Source organism: Mustela nivalis (genome assembly GCF_964662115.1).
Source record: "Mustela nivalis genome assembly, chromosome: 1".
In the NCBI taxonomy this organism is placed as follows: Eukaryota; Metazoa; Chordata; class Mammalia; order Carnivora; family Mustelidae; genus Mustela; species Mustela nivalis.
In genome coordinates, this window is record NC_139020.1 from 203,165,762 (window position 1) to 203,181,995 (window position 16,234).

The 16,234-nt window shown below is 58.0% G+C and overlaps 1 protein-coding gene across 7 annotated transcripts in view; it reads left to right on the forward strand.

The window, feature by feature from the left end:
- Positions 1 to 16,234, forward strand: part of CPAMD8 (C3 and PZP like alpha-2-macroglobulin domain containing 8) — a 70,815-nt gene that overhangs the window by 51,178 nt on the left and 3,403 nt on the right. For 6 of the 7 annotated variants that reach the window (XR_014305015.1, XR_014305016.1, XM_082707932.1 and 3 more), the window contains exons 27-39: positions 3,861 to 3,942; positions 6,253 to 6,409; positions 6,533 to 6,607; positions 9,099 to 9,264; positions 10,380 to 10,466; positions 10,551 to 10,687; positions 11,101 to 11,256; positions 11,353 to 11,415; positions 12,067 to 12,251; positions 13,908 to 13,995; positions 14,864 to 14,938; positions 15,534 to 15,639; positions 15,728 to 15,838. Coding sequence is in view for 5 of the 7 variants with exons in the window: in XM_082707932.1 (XP_082564058.1) it covers positions 3,861 to 3,942; positions 6,253 to 6,409; positions 6,533 to 6,607; positions 9,099 to 9,264; positions 10,380 to 10,466; positions 10,551 to 10,687; positions 11,101 to 11,256; positions 11,353 to 11,415; positions 12,067 to 12,251; positions 13,908 to 13,995; positions 14,864 to 14,938; positions 15,534 to 15,639; positions 15,728 to 15,838 (1,488 nt within the window). In the remaining 2 variants the exon portion in view is untranslated. The remainder of the gene's footprint in view (positions 1 to 3,860; positions 3,943 to 6,252; positions 6,410 to 6,532; positions 6,608 to 9,098; positions 9,265 to 10,379; positions 10,467 to 10,550; positions 10,688 to 11,100; positions 11,257 to 11,352; positions 11,416 to 12,066; positions 12,252 to 13,907; positions 13,996 to 14,863; positions 14,939 to 15,533; positions 15,640 to 15,727; positions 15,839 to 16,234) is intronic. The other variant, XM_082707933.1, reaches the window with a different exon arrangement.

The window sequence follows — 16,234 nt, forward strand, 5'->3', positions numbered from 1 at the left end:
TCTCTGTGTGTGTCAAAGAAATAAATTAAAAAATCTTTAAACAAAAAAGCAATATAAGCACTATAAAAAACATTTAGAAAAGAAAAATAATTTCCTATAATTGCATCCTGTCCCTGTGCCTGGTGAAAACATCTGAATTTCTGTGGCGTGGGGGTCCAGAGGTGAAATCGCTGGGTCAGGATGTGCTCACAGTCATTTTCCAGGCTACACTCTTTGTCCATCACTTACATTTACGGAAAACTTTTCTCTTGAAGGTGGAGGGGGTATTACTAGTTTTTCTCCCCTACAAAATGCACCATTGAAAATCTTCAGCGATCAACAATACAGCACCGAACCTCTTCAGAAATAAATAAGACAGCACGGAACATCCTCAGAAATCATGCAGCATCAAATATCTTCCATCACCAGGAATCAGAGCCTTAAGATGGGGTACAGCTACAAGTGTGTGGTGTAAGACCTCTTGAGTGCCCTGACCTGTCCCCTCTGCCATGTCTTGGCCCCATAGGAGGGGCACCCGGGAGGCTGTGGCCTCACCTCTGTCATGGACACCTGTTGTACGTCCTCAGGTAGAGCCTGTTCTCAGGGCCTCGGTTTCCTATCTGTGTAGCAAGGGAATTCATCAGTTCATGCCAAGGTCCTGAGGCCTCCAGAGGTTTGCTTCTGGCCTTGGGCAGGAGCTGGAGCAAAGGGGAGGAAGGCGAGTGTTTGATCCAGCTGTGAAGCTGGTGGTCACAGCAGGCACATGCATCTCCACCGTGTGGCCCCAAGACGTCCTCCCAACAACCCCCAGGCTAATAGTTCTCATTTCCCACAGGAGCCAAGTGAGGCTCCTGGAAGCAGCCAGCCTGGGGTCCTGCAGGGGCGAGTGGTGGGGTCTTCTGGGACCCCAGGCTTGCCTGGATGGGATTGGCTGGCCAGGGCACTAGGTCCCAGCCAGAGTGAGAGGAGAGCCTACAGGCACCACCTTGGAAATTTTTGCCTTCAAGAAGGACCAGAGTGTGCCCGACTCAGAGGATGTCAGGTCCTTCCCAGATGGGGAAACTGAGGCAAGCGAGAGCCTTGATACCTGAGGCGAGTCTGGAGTTCCTCCCTCCTGGCCTGTCAAGATACCCTGTAGAAGATCTCCAAAAGCAGTCCTGATGATCCAGAACCATCCGTTCTCAATGGGGAAAGGAAAGCGCAAGAGCTCATGGGGAATGTGGAAACTCTTGGATGGAAAGGCAAAGGCAGGGGTTGCCATGGGCCCCAAATCTGACTTGATAAAGGCTCACCAGAGACTGCTAGGAACCCCAAGAAGCCCACGTGGTCTGTGGCTGGGGACGCTCAGGTTGCTGAACCCATCTGGGCTCCGGCCTTGAACGCCGCCCCCAGTCTGATGACTCCCTAGTCGTCCATGGCAGCCAGGCGCTCCCTCAACAGCCAGATGCTGTGCCCTTCAGCCAGTGGGCATTTCAGATTCTACAAGTTTCCCATCAAGCCTCCTTTCCCGGTTTTCTGCCAGGCTTGCTAGTGTTCGTTTCCTGGGGTTGCGGTAACAAACACAGGCATGGCTTCTTGGAGTGCACTTCGCAGACGGGGCTTTTTTTTTTTTTTTTTCTTCCCCAAATTTGAGGTCTCTGGCAACCCTGCGTGCAAGCCTATCAGCTTCATGTTCCAAACAGCATTTGCTCACTTCCTGTTTCTATTGTCACATTTTGGTAATTTCCTCAATATTCCAAGCTTTGAAATTCTTTTTTTTTTAAGATTTTATTTATTTATTTGACAGAGAGAGATCACAAGCAGGCAGAGAGGCAGGCACAAAGAGAGGGAGAAGCGGGCTTCCCGCTGAGCAGAGAGCCCTACGTGGGGCTCAATCCCAGGACCCTGAGATCAAGACCTGAGCCTAAAGCAGAGGTTTAACCCACGGAGCCACCCAGACACCCCCCAAGCTTTGAAATTCTTACTTTATTTGAATTGTTGTGATCTCATGCTAGAACTTGAACAAAGGGGCCATTGCTTCTTATGCATGAACAAAAAAAGGTGGTTTCTTGAGCTGGAATCTCCTCCTGGTGAAGATGCTCTGAAGATTGTTGAAATGACCACCAAGGGTTTAGAATATTCCAGAAATGGAGCTGATAAGGCAGCCTCAGGGTGTGAGAGGCCTGAGTCTTATTTTATAAGAAACTGCCACAGTGGCCAGCCCCCTAGTGGGTCAGCAGACAGCATGTGGAGCCGGGACCCTCCACCAGTTAAAAAAAAAAAAAAAAAATCAATGATTCAGGGAGTCGCAGTGGCTCAGTGGGTTAAGCCTCTGCCTTCAGCTCAGGTCATGATCTCAGGGTCCTGGAACTGAGCCCTGCATCAGGCTTTCTGCTCAGTGAGGAGCCTGCTTCCTCCTCTCCCTCTACCTGCCTCTCTGCCTACTTGTGATCTCTCTCTCTCTGTGTGTCAAATAAATAAATAAATAATACAAAAAAAAAAAAAAGATCAGGACTCACTGAAAGCTGCTATGATGATTAGCAATTTTTAACCATAATATTTTCAAGTGAATTAAGGTGCCTAGATTGTTATTTTAGATGTGATGCTTTTGCAAACGTAACAGACCACAGTATAGCGTGAGCGTAACTTTACACATACTGGAAAACCCAGACGTTTGTTCGGCACAATTTATCGCAAGTTGACCTGGACCCAGACCCACAGCATTTCCCATGTTATGTCAGTACCACAAACTGCGTGGCTTAGAACAACGAGACTGTACCTGCTCATAGCTCTGGAGGCCAGAAGTCCACAATCAAGGCTCCAGGGTTGGTTCCATCTGGAGGCTCTGAGGGACACGGTCCTGGGCCTCTGTCTCTCCTGAATTCTGGGGCTCCAGGCATTCCTCCGCTTGGAGATGTGTCCCTCCCACCCTTCCCTGCCTCCACCTTCATGGGACTTCCTCCCGCATCCGCTTCTGCGCTTCTGCGCTTCTGCGCTTCTGCGCTTTTGCGGTCTCCTCTCTTCTAAGGACCCTGGTCATTGGATTTAGGCCCCACCTCATTTCAGGATGAACTCATCTGGAAGTCTTCAGCATGATCACAAGTGCAAAGACCCTTATTCCCATAAGGTCCCATTTTGAGGTTTCAGGTGGACATGAACTTGCGGGGGTGGGGGGGTCACTGTCCACCTACCACCTACACAGAGCTCCTTCAGCTGCTTTTGCCATCTCCGGGGGCAGAGCACCATCCATCCAGCAGGTAAGTTGCAAACCTTGGTGCCCTCTGGATCTTTCTTTCCTCCTAGACCTGGCCCAGCTAAGCAGCTCTGCCCATACTGCAGAAAACCTCCCTACCCGTTACCGCTCTGCCATACAGGCCCATCGTCGTTGCTTGTCTAGACGGTGCCCACCTCCCATTTACCCTGCTTCCTCCCCAGACCCTACAGACCACCCACTACATATGTCCCCTCACAGCCCTCCCCAACTTACCCAGCCCATGCTCCCTGCTGGCCTCACAATAAGGCTGAACACCCAGTGTGGCCTGGGTGGGCGCCTCACCTCTCTCCCCTGCCCCCTGGTTCTTCTGCTCTGGCCTTTCTGGTGCCCTCTGTTTTCAGAGCACACCAGGCTCTCGTGGAGTAGTCCCCACTTGTGGGGACAGAGGGTGCTGCCTCGAGATGGTGCAGGTCACTGACCCCCGTGACTGAGGGCCTGTGTGTGACCAGGAGTTACAGAGAGGCCAGGTCAGGAAATGAGAGGAACAAAGTAGAGGTTTCATCCACACTCTTGGTGGAGCGCACTTTCCAAACTCCAGATGTGGGCGACCCGGGATATGAGTATTGCGTCACGGGGTGGGGGTCACAGGGACAGCCCCAGATCACTGATCCCTCTGCCTCCCCCACAGGCTACCAGCGGCAGCTGACCTACAGGCACCCAGACGGCTCCTACAGCGCATTCGGGGAGCGGGACGCCTCGGGGAGCATGTGGTGAGTCCCCATCCAGGGCCACGGCCACGGCCACGGCGGCTCTCCAACCTGAAGCCGCAGCCTCCCATGATGCACCACATGGCCAAGAAGCTGGGGGCCAGATCCCTAGGGTGACCAGGAGACTGCCATAGTCCCAGCCCCGCCCCCGGAATTCAGAGGGCTGGATGTGGGCAGCTCTGCTGGGCTCTGAGGGTGGCAATGGGGGGAGTAGGGGTGGCCGGGACAGTGACGATTTCTCATAGTTGTCTTTCTGGTGCTGTTGCTACACTGCCCCAAATAGAAGCTTTGCTCTCCTTCCTCTCGGGAGCCGGTCCTGGGTGCCTTGGGGCCTCTTCAAAGCTCAATGGATCTAGAAACAGGGGTGACCGCAAGTAGGAGGAGACGGGAAAGGCCGTACCACTGCCCGGAGGCTGAGGTCTGGGGAGCGTGTGGGCAGAGCAGCCCGGAGTCTGGTTTCTCTTGCAAGTGGCTCCCTTTGGCTTTTGGGGTGACCAGGCCAGGGAGGGCCCGGTGTGGGGCTGCATGCCCCTGGGTCTTGTTCCCTGGGATCCTCAGAGGCCGGCAGTTCGCGTGATAGTGGATTTGCCATATCCATGTTGGGGCCTGCAGATACTGTGGGGGCACCCCAACTCCTGTCCCCAGATGGGGTTTTTCTTCCCTTGTGCCATCCCGGGAGCTCCTGCGGGGTCTGTGGGCCTGCAAACTGCCCTCCCCATCGTGAAGCTGACGCAGTGTCCACCGCACAGCAGCAGCGACACAGCTGGCTGAGCCCCGACGTGTGCCGTGATGCTCACCAGGATCTAGAAAGCCGAACTGCCCAGAGACAGCATAGACACAGCGTGGGGATTCCACGGTCCCCGCGCTCCGTCGCGGGCCCCCCCCATCCCCCCGCCCGCTCCGTCGTGGCCTCCCCGCCCTGGGCTGCCTGCGCTTGCGCACGGTGTTTGGCCCCGCCCTCTGGCTGAGGGGCTGGGCGTGCTCGGGAGGTGGGAGCCAGTGCTCTGGCAGATGCAGGTGCCCCAAGGGCAAGAGAAAGGATGGGTTTGGGGATCCGGGATGGAAGTGCCCGGGATGAGCAGACCCTTGGGATAGGTGCATGCAGCCTCGGGGTTATGGGCTGTTTCACATTTTGGCAATTCACTGAAACAGAGCCTTGATTTTCATTCTCTTAACTTCTTTGTTGTTTTGGGGTTTTTTGTTGTTGGTGTTGAAGTAAGTATAACATAAGGTTTATCATTTTCACCACTTTTTAAAGTTTTTAAAATCTATGAGAGAGAGGAAGCACAAGCAGGGGGAGGAGCAGAGGGAGAGGGAGAAGGAGGATCCCTGCTGAGCTCCGTCCCAGGACCCTGGGGTCATGACCTGAGCACAAGGCAGACGCTTAACTGACAGCCACCCAGGTGCCCTCATCTTCACCATTTTCAAGTGTCCATTCTGGTGGCATTCAGCACATTCACGCGGTTGGGCAGGTGTCACCACTGTATGTCCCCAGAACTCTTTTTAATGTCGTAAATCTGAAACTCTGTCTATTACACGCATGGACTCCCCACCTCTAGCTCCACCCCCACCCCCACCCCACCCCCCCCCCCCCCGCCCAGGCACCCCTGTTCTAGTTTCTGTCCCTTTGAGTTTCGGGACCTCACGTGAGTGCTGAGTGCGATCCTAGCATTCTTTCCTGCCCAGCGTGCTTCTCCGCTCACAGTGCGCTCAAGGTTCGCGCCTGCCGGAGCAGGGGTCAGTGTTTCTCCCCCTTAAGGCTGAATGATATCCCAGTGTGTGGAGGCACCCCGTCTTGTGAAGTTCTTCATCAGTCTAGACACTCGGGTCGGCTCACTCTGTCCAGTTAGGACCACAGAAGGGTCCAAGGATCTAAACATCTGGCTGCAGGGTCCCAGGAAAGACTGGAGATCTGCAAGGCAGAGGATCCCTTGGGTATTGGCAGTGGAGAGGCGACAAGGAACGTCTTCTGCACGAGGCAGGGGAGGCAGAGCTGGACCAGCTCCCAGGAAGGCCTTGAGCTCCAGACAGGGGCGCTGCCAGGGAACGGGGAGGGTCCAGGCAGGGAGGCTGGTCTCTGCCATTGGGTCCTGCTGGGTGCCCAGACACTTCCCTGGAGCACTCACAGCAGCCCTTCGAGGACATGCTGACCCCTCCCGTGTCACAGGTGAGGAGGCGGAGACTCGGGGCCCTGTAGGGAGCAGGCACAACTCCTCAGGGGGCAGGCGGGAGGTGACCTTCTCCGCACAACCTCTCCAGCCCCTGGCCCTCCCAGCCCCTGGCCCTCCCAGCCCCTGCCTCGTCCCATTTCAGGCTCACAGCCTTTGTCCTGAAGTCCTTTGCGCAGGCGCGCAGCTTCATCTTCATCGACCCGCAGGAGCTGGCGGCCGCCAAGGGCTGGATCGTCAGGCAGCAGCGGGTGGACGGCTCCTTCCCGGCCGTGGGCAGGATTCTGAACAAGGACATCCAGGTGAGTGGCTCCTCGGCCCTGCTTGTGGCACCTTAGCCCTGCTCCCCGCTGCTGTCTGGGGCCCGTGGGGGGCCGGGGGCGGTCCCCTCTGGCTCAGGGTGAGGCTCAAGCGTCCTCTCGCAGGGTGGGGTTCATGGCACCGTCCCGCTGACCGCCTACGTGGTGGCTGCGCTCCTGGAGACTGGCCCGGCCTCGGAGGTGAGCACACCGCGGCTGGGGAGCGGTAGGCGGCTTTCCCCTGCAGGCTGGGCTTTATTTCTTCCTTGATGCCCTCCTGCTTCTCCTTCTCTTGCTTTTCCATGGTTCCTGAATGTCTCCCTCCCTGCAGCCTGAGCACTGAGAGATTCCTGTGGTAATTGTAGGGGATTTGGGGGAGCCGTACCCTGAGATCTCCCAGGACGATCTGATGCCTCCATCCCTGTTTGGGCAGTCATCTGGGGCTTGAGCGGGGTCCTGGCTGGTCAGGGAGTCCTATATAAAAACTTGGGAAAGTTTTTGGGAGAAGGGTTCTAGAACCTTCATTTTCAGTTGGTACTGGAGCCAGTCAAGGTTTAGGTGTCCCGGGGGACTTGGGAGCCATTGTTGCTTCTGTGAAGCAGGGGTGTGGGAAGCATGTTCCGCCTGCTGTAGGGGTGTCCATGGTGGACTTCAGCCCTGGGGGTAAGGACCCTAGCATTCCTAACAGCAGTGTCAGTTCTGCATCCTATGATGATGAATTATGAGTAATAACATTTCTCAGCCATTCTTGGCTTCCCAATCCAGATTTAATCCCTGGGTCTGGGGTTTGCCGAGGATCCCAAGATCCTCCATGCCCCATGCACTTTGCCTAGAGGGCCCCTTGCCCTGTGGTTAAAGGACTCAATTGTGTCTTCCTTTCCTATCCTATCCTGTCCTATCCTATCCTATCCTATCCTATCCTATCCCTATCCTATCCTCAAATCCTAATCCTTATCTTAGCTCAGATCAGCTTGGGCCACCATAATGAAACATTACAGTCTGGGTGGCTTACACAACAGACATTTAATTCTCATGGTTCTAGAAACTGGGAAATCCAAGTCCACGTTCTGTTTGATTCAGTTCTTGGGGAGGACTCTCTTCCTGGCTTGAAGACCGCCACCTTCCTGCTGTGTCCACACAAGGCCTTTTCCTTGGTACATACATGTGGAGAGAGAGCGAGTTCTGGTGTGTCTCTTCTTCAAGGAAGGACCGTAATCCCATGTGGGGACTTCACCTCACCTAAACCCGATCACATCCCCAAGGCCCCACCTCCTAATATCACACTGGGGTTAGGGCTTCAACATATTGTGGGGGGGGGGGCGCTGGCATTCAGTCCATAGGACCCCAGTACCTTGGAATGTGAGCATATATGGAAATAGGACCTTTAAAGAGATAATCAAGTTAAAATGAGGCCGTTAGGATGGGTTCTAATCCAGTATGACTAGTGTCCATATAAAAGGGGGCCGTTGGACACAGGTACACACAGAGGGAAGACAGCCAGACACAAGCCCAGGGGAAAGGCCCGGAAAAGGGCCCTTGGAAGGAGCCAACGCTGCCCACACCTTGATCTCGGATTTCCATAAGACAATACGTTTTTACTTTTTAAGCCTCCCTCTTTGTGGAACTTTGTTACACAGCCCAAGCAAACCCATATACCCTGCCTCTGAGATGACCAGCTGCTCTGGTTGGCCGGGTCAGAGGGGGTCCCAGGATGTGGGGCCAGTGGGGTCCTGCCCCTCTGAGCTTCAGGGACCTGGGTCCCTCAACATTCCTGAGGCGGCCCTCTCCTCCATGCTCTGGTAGTGGTTTTTATTTCAATGATATGGACATTCTGGTCATTCTGACCCTGTCACATGTTTAGAGCTGGGCCATGCTTGTCTTCGTTCACTCAAGAATTTGAAGGCTCCTGGATTCAGGTCCGGGGCTGCTGTCACCAGAACCACAAACAACGGCTTACGACCACGGTTTATTCTGTCCCAGTTTGGGAAGCCAGGGGTCTGAAGTCAAGGTGCCAGCAAGGCTTAGAGCTCTCAAGGCTCGAAGGGAAAATCCTTCTAGGCCTCTTCAGTTCCTGGGGAGCTCCTGGCGTTTCTCATCTCCTGGCCGTGTTGCTCCAGCCTCTCCATGACCTCGTGCCTGCGTCTCTGTGTTCACTCTTCTTAGGGGGACCTCAGTCCTTACTGCAACGGTGCGGCCCCGTGCCGGGGCTGGGCTTGTGTGGGCCCAGCCAGGGATCTGCTGGACCTGCTCTGTCATGTCTGGTTTCTGTCCTCCAGTGGGTCACAGGGGGTTGGGGGAAAGTGTGGTCAGAGTTGGTGGACTTCCTGGAGGTGGTGACCATCGAGGTGAGGCCTAGAGGGTGAGGTGGGAATGGGCAGGGGGTCTCAGAAGCCAACTCAGTGATGGAGTAGTTGGAACAGGGCGGTCAGGGCTCTGCCAACTTCCCCCGGAACTCCTCTGAGCTGATCTGCTGTTCTCAGACCCCATTTGGAAAAAGTTGGCCCCAACACGAAGGGGATGGTCTTTTGAAAGCCAGGTCTAAGGCTGTGGGAGCCCCCGAGGGACGCAAAATGAGAGTCTGTGAGCCAGGCAGCCTCACCCTTGGTGTGCCCTGGGAATCTGTGGGTGGGCGGGTGGGGGGGGGGAACAGAGCAGCCTCCCAGGGCTCCACTACCCCCCCTCCATCCTGCAGGAGGAGAGGAGCGCCATTGCCAGAGCGCAGCATTTCCTGGAGTCCAGTGCGCCCCTGGCCACGGACCCCTACAGCAGCGCCCTCACCACCTACGCGCTGACCCTGCTCCGCAGCCCAGCAGCCCCCGCGGCCCTGCGGAAGCTCCGCAGCCTGGCCATCACGCAGGGTAGGGCCCCCCACCGCCACCCCGGAGGCCACTATGGGGCCGGCCCACGGTGCACCCAGGAGGCAGCTCACGGACACATGCTTGGTTCTAAGGAGGCACACTTTGCTCACTCTGTTCGGTTTGTTACTCGTCACATCTCCTTAGTGGCTCCGTTTGATGAAATGACTTGAGCCCGAATGTCATTTTTCTCCCTTGTAAAATAAGGGGTGGCAACCCCCGCCCCAGGGAGGGCCCCCGCCCTCCACCGTTGGGTGAGCCTTGAGAAACCTTTTCCATCTTCAAGATGTCAGTCTCCCCATCGACCAAATGACTACCCACTATGTTTGGGGAGCCCCGGGTCGCAGAGACTTCTCAGACGGAGCCTCTTCCCTCCCACCTCCGGCCCTCATCACACTCCCCACCTTCCCCAGCAGCTTCTCGGCTTATGATGTCACCTGAAGAATGCTTGCATTGCCAGGAAGAAAAAAAAATTAAGCAAAATTCTAAAACCACCCAATTGGATGACAGTGCCTAGGAGTCCCTGCTCGGCCAGGGGAGCGCTGATCTCTCTGGGGTCTCAGGGACTTCTACACTCACATGAGCTCAGAATCCTTGGAGCCTTTGCAAGTAGCAAGTGGCTTCCTCGGTCCTGAGTAAGGACAGCTGGAGCCCCATCAGGGCCCGTCAGGAGAGAGGCCGCTGATGTCTGCCAGCAATGCGGGAGGGATGGGGTCTGTCATGGAATTGCAGATGGGAGACAGCCCTAAGGCCCTTCTCTAATTTCATTTATTTATTTGACAGAGAGAACGAGAGAGGGAATGCACATGGGAGGAGTGGGAGAGGGAGAAACAGGCTTCCTGCTGAGCAGGGAGCCAGACTCGGGGCTCGATCCCAGGACCCTGGGATCATGACCTGAGCTGAAGGCAGACGATTAACGACTGAGCCACCCAGGCGCCCCAACCCTAAGGCCCTTCTTGCCCCAGGCCTCTGCCCCTGGCACCCTCCTCCCCTGGTGTCCATCCCACCTGCGCCCCCGAGGTCTCTTCTTGAGGCCATATGCACTGACCCTCCCCAAGGGATGCCAGGACGCAAGCTGAACTGAGTCGTGGCCCCTGACCAGTCCTGGCCCCCTACAGATGGGGTCACCCACTGGAGCCTGACGGGTTCCCGGGACACGGACAAGGATGCATTCCTGAGCTTCAGCGATGGGGTCTCTCGGTCAGGTACCAGCTCACTGCTTTGGGTACTGGGTGCTGGGTCCCGGGTCCCAGCACTGAGAGGGCCCCAGGCAGCCTCGTCTGTTGCAGTGGTCTCGGCTGAGGTGGAAATGACAGCTTACGCGCTGCTGACTTACACCCTCCTGGGTGATGTGGCCACCGCCCTGCCCGTGGTGAAGTGGCTGTCCCAGCAGCGGAATGCGCTTGGGGGCTTCTCCTCCACTCAGGTAAGTTGAGCAGGGCCCAAGGATGGGGCTCAGCTCCCAGCGGGGTCACTGAGGTTCAGGCTCGAGGCTCAGAGCTCACCAGGAAGCCACTGCCTGCTTTAGGTCCCAGGGTGACTCCTGGGGGACATGGAGTCCAGGGGAAGGCAGAGGATGGAGCCTGAGGGTCTGATGCACTGGCGTTGGGACGGGGACCCAGCTTCTGCCTCTGCGGAGTTGCCAACCCATCATTAGGACCCCCAGTCCACGGATGTCTGCACCAGACTCACCCTCCATTCCAGCCACAAGGGTCTCTGGCTGTCAGAGAGGGTCCACGCCTGGTGCCTCCAGTTTGGGCCAGATGTCCCAGGATGGGGCCAGGGGGCCGCGGGCTGACCTGTCCCCGGGGCTGTCAGCACCTCCTTGTCTACCCCCAGGACACCTGCGTGGCTCTGCAGGCCCTGGCGGAGTATGCCATCTTGTCCCATGCTGGCAGTGTCAACCTCACCATCTCCCTGGCCTCCACCAACCTGGACTACCAGGAGACCTTCGAGCTTCATAGGGCCAACCAGAAGGTTCTGCAGACGGCGGCGGTGTGTATTCCTGGACCGGACGTTGGGGGCCCCTCCCCACTGCCCTCCCTCTCCGGTGTGTCTGCGGAGGGCATCATGATGTCCTCGCTCTTACAGATCCCCAGCCTCCCCACGGGGCTGTTCGTGAGCGCCAGGGGAGAAGGCTGCTGCCTGATGCAGGTGAGTCTGTGGGGACACTGGTGCTCGTGGGGACATCTGGAACCTGGGGGTTCCAGGCTCAGACTGTGCCCCCCGCCATGCAGCTGTGGCTGTACCTCCTCTTGGGTGTGGCCCCCCCACAAAAATCCACCTGACCGGCACTTGATCCAGGGGTCTCCGACCATAAGCAGACACCCTCCCCCACCCCCGGAATTGGCCCATGTTTACTCTCCCTGCTGCTGCCCCGACCAGGACGCCTCCCCCAGGCACCCTCCCTCAGTCCCTGGTCCAGGATGCCTGAGCCTCGCCCTCCCTGCAGCCACCCAGTCGCCAGGCCCTGGGACTTAAGCTGCATTCTGGTCTTGTGGGCTCCGGCTAGAGGGCAGAGGGCAAGTCGGCTTGGAGACCCCGGAAGCCTCAGCTTCTCCATCTCGAAAACAGGAGCCAAGACAACACGGTGGCTAGGTGGTGCGTGACCTGGGCTTGACAAGCGTGCAAAGGGGATGGCAGTCAGATCTACACTTGCTTGGGCAGTTGTAGGGCAAAATGAAGTGAACAGTAGTCCCCATGTCTGTCGCGGATACCGCTTCCATCTTTATTCTGGCCATGCTGCTGCCTCTCCCCTCCCCCCACCCCGGGTTCCCTAAGCCTCGGTCCTCGCACACTCCCCAGATTGATGTCACCTACCACGTGCCGGACCCAGTGACCAAGCCAGCCTTCCAGCTGTTCGTGAGCCTGCAGGAGCCTGAGGCTGAACCGCGACGGACCCCCGCTCCCGCCTCCTCCGCTGATGATGATGACCCGGCAGCCGATCAGCATCAGCAGGAGTACCAGGTGACCCTGGAGGTGTGCACCAGGTAAGGCCGCCTCCCCACTGGCCAACACCACTGCCTGGGCCTCTAAGGAGGGCCATGTTTGAGGAACATGGCCTCCAGGGACCGAGGCGCTGAGCAGATGCTCAGTCTGAGCCTGTGGATTGTGATGCTGTCAGCTAGAATGTCCGCGGCACGGCTCTGGCCCACTGTGGTGGCTGGACCAGCCCTGGTGGTTCCTGCTGTGGTTGCAAGATATGTCAGCAAGAGCCATCAGGGGACCTTGAGGGACGGGGTTCCATATCCACTGCTCCTGGAGGATACCGGGCACACCCGGGGCTACACAGCGAGGTCACAGGCAGAAAGTCTGGACCTGGGTGGGGCTTTGCCTTTTATTGGGGCAGAGAGTGGGGGCCTAGGGTTTCACCAGTCCCCTCTTATTGGCAAAATTTTAAAAAGATATACACAGGAATGAGGGAGCGGGAAGGGAAAAGCGGGTCAGTTATCTCGGGACCCAGGGTTTTCTAAAAGGGGAACTTCATGGCGGCAGCGGGCGGGGGCACCTGGCTCCCTTGTCTAGGTGCTTATCTGTAGCTGGATCACACAGCTGGCAATATGTTGACCAAGATGGATGTGTTTGGGATGCATACTTTTGCAATCAAATGCTTACTGTCAGGCACTTAGATCGTAGATGGGTTTTGAAATGAGGAGGGAGATGGAAACTTCCAGATTGATGCAGCAGACCCCAGTGACAGGTGAGGCAGGTGGCCCAGGCGGGGACCGCTGTTTGTGGCCTCTGCCTGATATGCCAGACCAAGGCTCCTGGGTTCCCTGACGGTGACCCAGGGACGAGGCCACAGAGGGTCTTAGGGGAGGGCACGGGCAGCTGCCCTTAGAGGATGCTTGTTACCTTGGTGACGATTTGGGAGCCCAGAGGTGGATGGTTGTCATGGCATCCAAAGCCCATTGGAGCTGCCAAGGCTGCCCTCCTTTGCCATGACCTTCAACCTGCCATCAACTGGGGTAGGGGGAGCAGGAAGCAGCCGGGCTGGCCCCAGCTCTCTGGCCCCATCAGGCCTGCTGGGGACGTCTTTATCCCTCTCTCAGATGTTTCAGAAAGAACCCCTGTGTGCCATCCAGTTATGGGCGTGCTCAGGCCACACCCCCACAGGAAGCCTCCCGAGGGGCTGTGGCTGCCATGGCCCTTGGGCCCACAGTCTGGAAGTCCCTCTGTGAAGGTCAGCCACCCTCCTTGTCACCAGCACCTGGCACCAGGAGGGCCTGGCCCGGAGCAAGCCCCAGAGGCCGTTATGCACACCCCATGCCACAGAAGGGGACATGGAGGGCTGTCCCTGGGCAGTGACGGGGGATCCCCGTTCACCGCGGCTCCCGTGGCCCCACAGAGCCGCTTCCTGTGCTGGGGACATAGCGTAGGGTTCGGGGCAAGCACAGCCCAGAGTCAGCAGGCCTCGGTCAGGCTCAGAGCCCTCCGCAAAGCCCTCTCCTTACGGTCTTAGGGTCTCGGGTGTGAAATGGGCTGACCGGTCACCCAGCCAGCTGTGTTTGTACTGATGGGCCACATGGCCAGGCCCAGGGTGTGCTCCCTAGGACTTCAGCTGTGGGGATTATGAGTGTCAGAGGGGACTGTGAGTTCCATCTCGGGGCTTGAGCTCCAGGGCCTGTCTCTCCTCTCATTGGAAGGTGGCTGCATGCGGGGTCCTCCAATATGGCCGTCCTGGAGGTGCCCCTACTCTCGGGCTTCCGGGTGGACCGCGAGAGCCTGGAGCAGGTGAGGTGGCGCCGGTAGGCGGGAGCCCGGCAGTCTCTAGCTGATTGCCCTGTCCAGGTTGCAAATTCCCAGCCCTTCATAATTTTTTTTTTTTGGCCTTTCTGGGCAGAGTTGGTTCTTTGAGGCCAGTCACCCGCTGAGGGGTAGGTGGGGAGGAATGGGATGCAGGTGGAGGAGGGGGGATTCAGCAAACATGGGTGAGCTGTAGGGACAACACCCTGGTTCTCCAGAAACCTGCCACTGCCCTCAAATTCCAGGGAGACCAGTCCCATGTCCCCTTTTGTGTGTGGGAGGCACAAAGAGGGCGGTGCTGTCTTGCCCCAGGCCGGAGGAGGTCTGCAGTGTGGGGAGGATGGAGAAGGAAAGGCTGCTCCTGGGGGCTGGGGGTGATCAGGGAGGCTGGGCAGAGCACCAGGGTAAGGAGAGGGGCCCGCACAGAGGACTTGGGTTTTTACATCAAAAATGGGGATGTCCCAGGCTGGATGGTGGCTGAATGTCGCGGCTGAGGTCAAAGCAGGTGGCCTGGCTCAGCCAGGCACTAGAGCTGGGGATGGCCACAGGGAGGCTGCAGGAAGGGAAGGGGAGGGGAGGGGAGGCAGGAGCTCGGGGAAGGGTAACCAGCCTCACATCCCCTCTCCCCGGCCCTGGGTGGGCTGTCAAGTTCTGGGGAGCTTTGACCGCCATCCCTTGGCCCCGGCCCCGACCCCCATGGGGACTTGCTGGATGACCACAGGCAAGTCGCCAGCCTCTGGGGCCTTGGCCTACCTCCCACTGACCAGTGCAGGCCCCGCAGAGGCGGGGGGGGGGGGGAGGAAGCTGGCCCTGGGGGAGGGCCTGGGTGCACCCTGACCTCTGGCTTCCTTGCCAGCTGCTCTTTGACAAGCATTTCACGCTGAAAAGGTACGAGGTGGCCGGACGCAGAGTGCTCTTCTACTTTGATGAGGTACTGTTCTGGGGTGGGGGCGCAGGCAGGGGTGGAGGCTTCTACAGTACCCACGTGGGTGAGGGTAGAGAGCTGTCAGGGCGGTTCTGGCAACCATCTCATAGCGTGAAAAAGAAACGGGGACAATCCATCCAGGTAGAGATGGCGCAGCTGGTGGCTTAGTGCCCCAGCCAGCTCACCTGGGTGGAAAAAGTTGGGAGGGGAGGGGATAGTGTTCAGACACAAAGAAGGAATGCAGAGCGGATGCATATAGATGAACCTGGAAAACATGTGGAGTGAAAGAAGCCAGACGCAAAAGGCTTCGTGTATATGAAATGTCCAGAACAGGTAAATCCATAGAGACACACCGCAAATTGGTGGGGGGAGGGGACGGAAGTGGGGAGTCCAAGACCAGCAGAGATGTTTTCCCAGGTAGGATGGAAGGACCCACGGGATTGAGTGGAATCAGGTTTCTGTGTTTCACGCCTCCTGGGTACCCCGAAATCGGCCAGTTCTGGGGGCCCGTGCTTTGATGCATAGCAGAGCATAGGGGCTGTAGCTTATCCCTGAACCCAGTGGCCCCAGCCAGGTCCGAGCCGGTCTGCTAACCCCGCAGATCCCCAGCCGGTGCCTGACCTGCGTGCGGTTCCGGGCGCTGCGTGAACATGTGGTGGGCAGGATATCCGCGCTGCCCGTCTCTGTGTACGACTACTATGAGCCTGGTAGGCCCGCGCTCACCCGCACCCCCAGCTCGGTTCCTCATCTTGTCACCCCATCACTTGGTCGCTCATCCCCTGCCTCGTCCCGCAGCCTTCGAAGCCACGCGCTTCTACAACGTCAGTGCCCGAAGTCCGCTTGCCCAGGAGCTGTGCGCGGGACCGGCGTGCAACGAGGTGGAGCGCGCTCCGGCCCAGGGCCCGGGTGAGTGCGCGGGCCACTGCCTCCCCTACCACCAGCCACCTCGACCGTCCTCTTGGAGCTCAGATCAGAGCGGGGAAGCAGGGTCCCCAAGCCGAGGAGGACAGCTTGGTAAAGGCAGGAGGACAGACCTCCGTCAAGGGAGCACACTTTGGGGGCGGGGCCGAGAGGGGCGGGGTCGGGAGGTGGGCAGGGGCGGGCCGAGAGGGCTGTGGGCGGATAGTGGGAGGGGGCGGGGCCAGGAAGGGGCAGGGGGCGGACCGAACGGACTGTGGGAGAACAGCGGGAAGGGGCGGGGCCGAGTAAGATGTGGGCGGGCAGTGGGAAGGGGCGTGGTCGAGCGGGCTGTGGGCGGGCGGTGAGGAGGGACAGGGCAGAGCCCGGGGGCACGTGAGACTG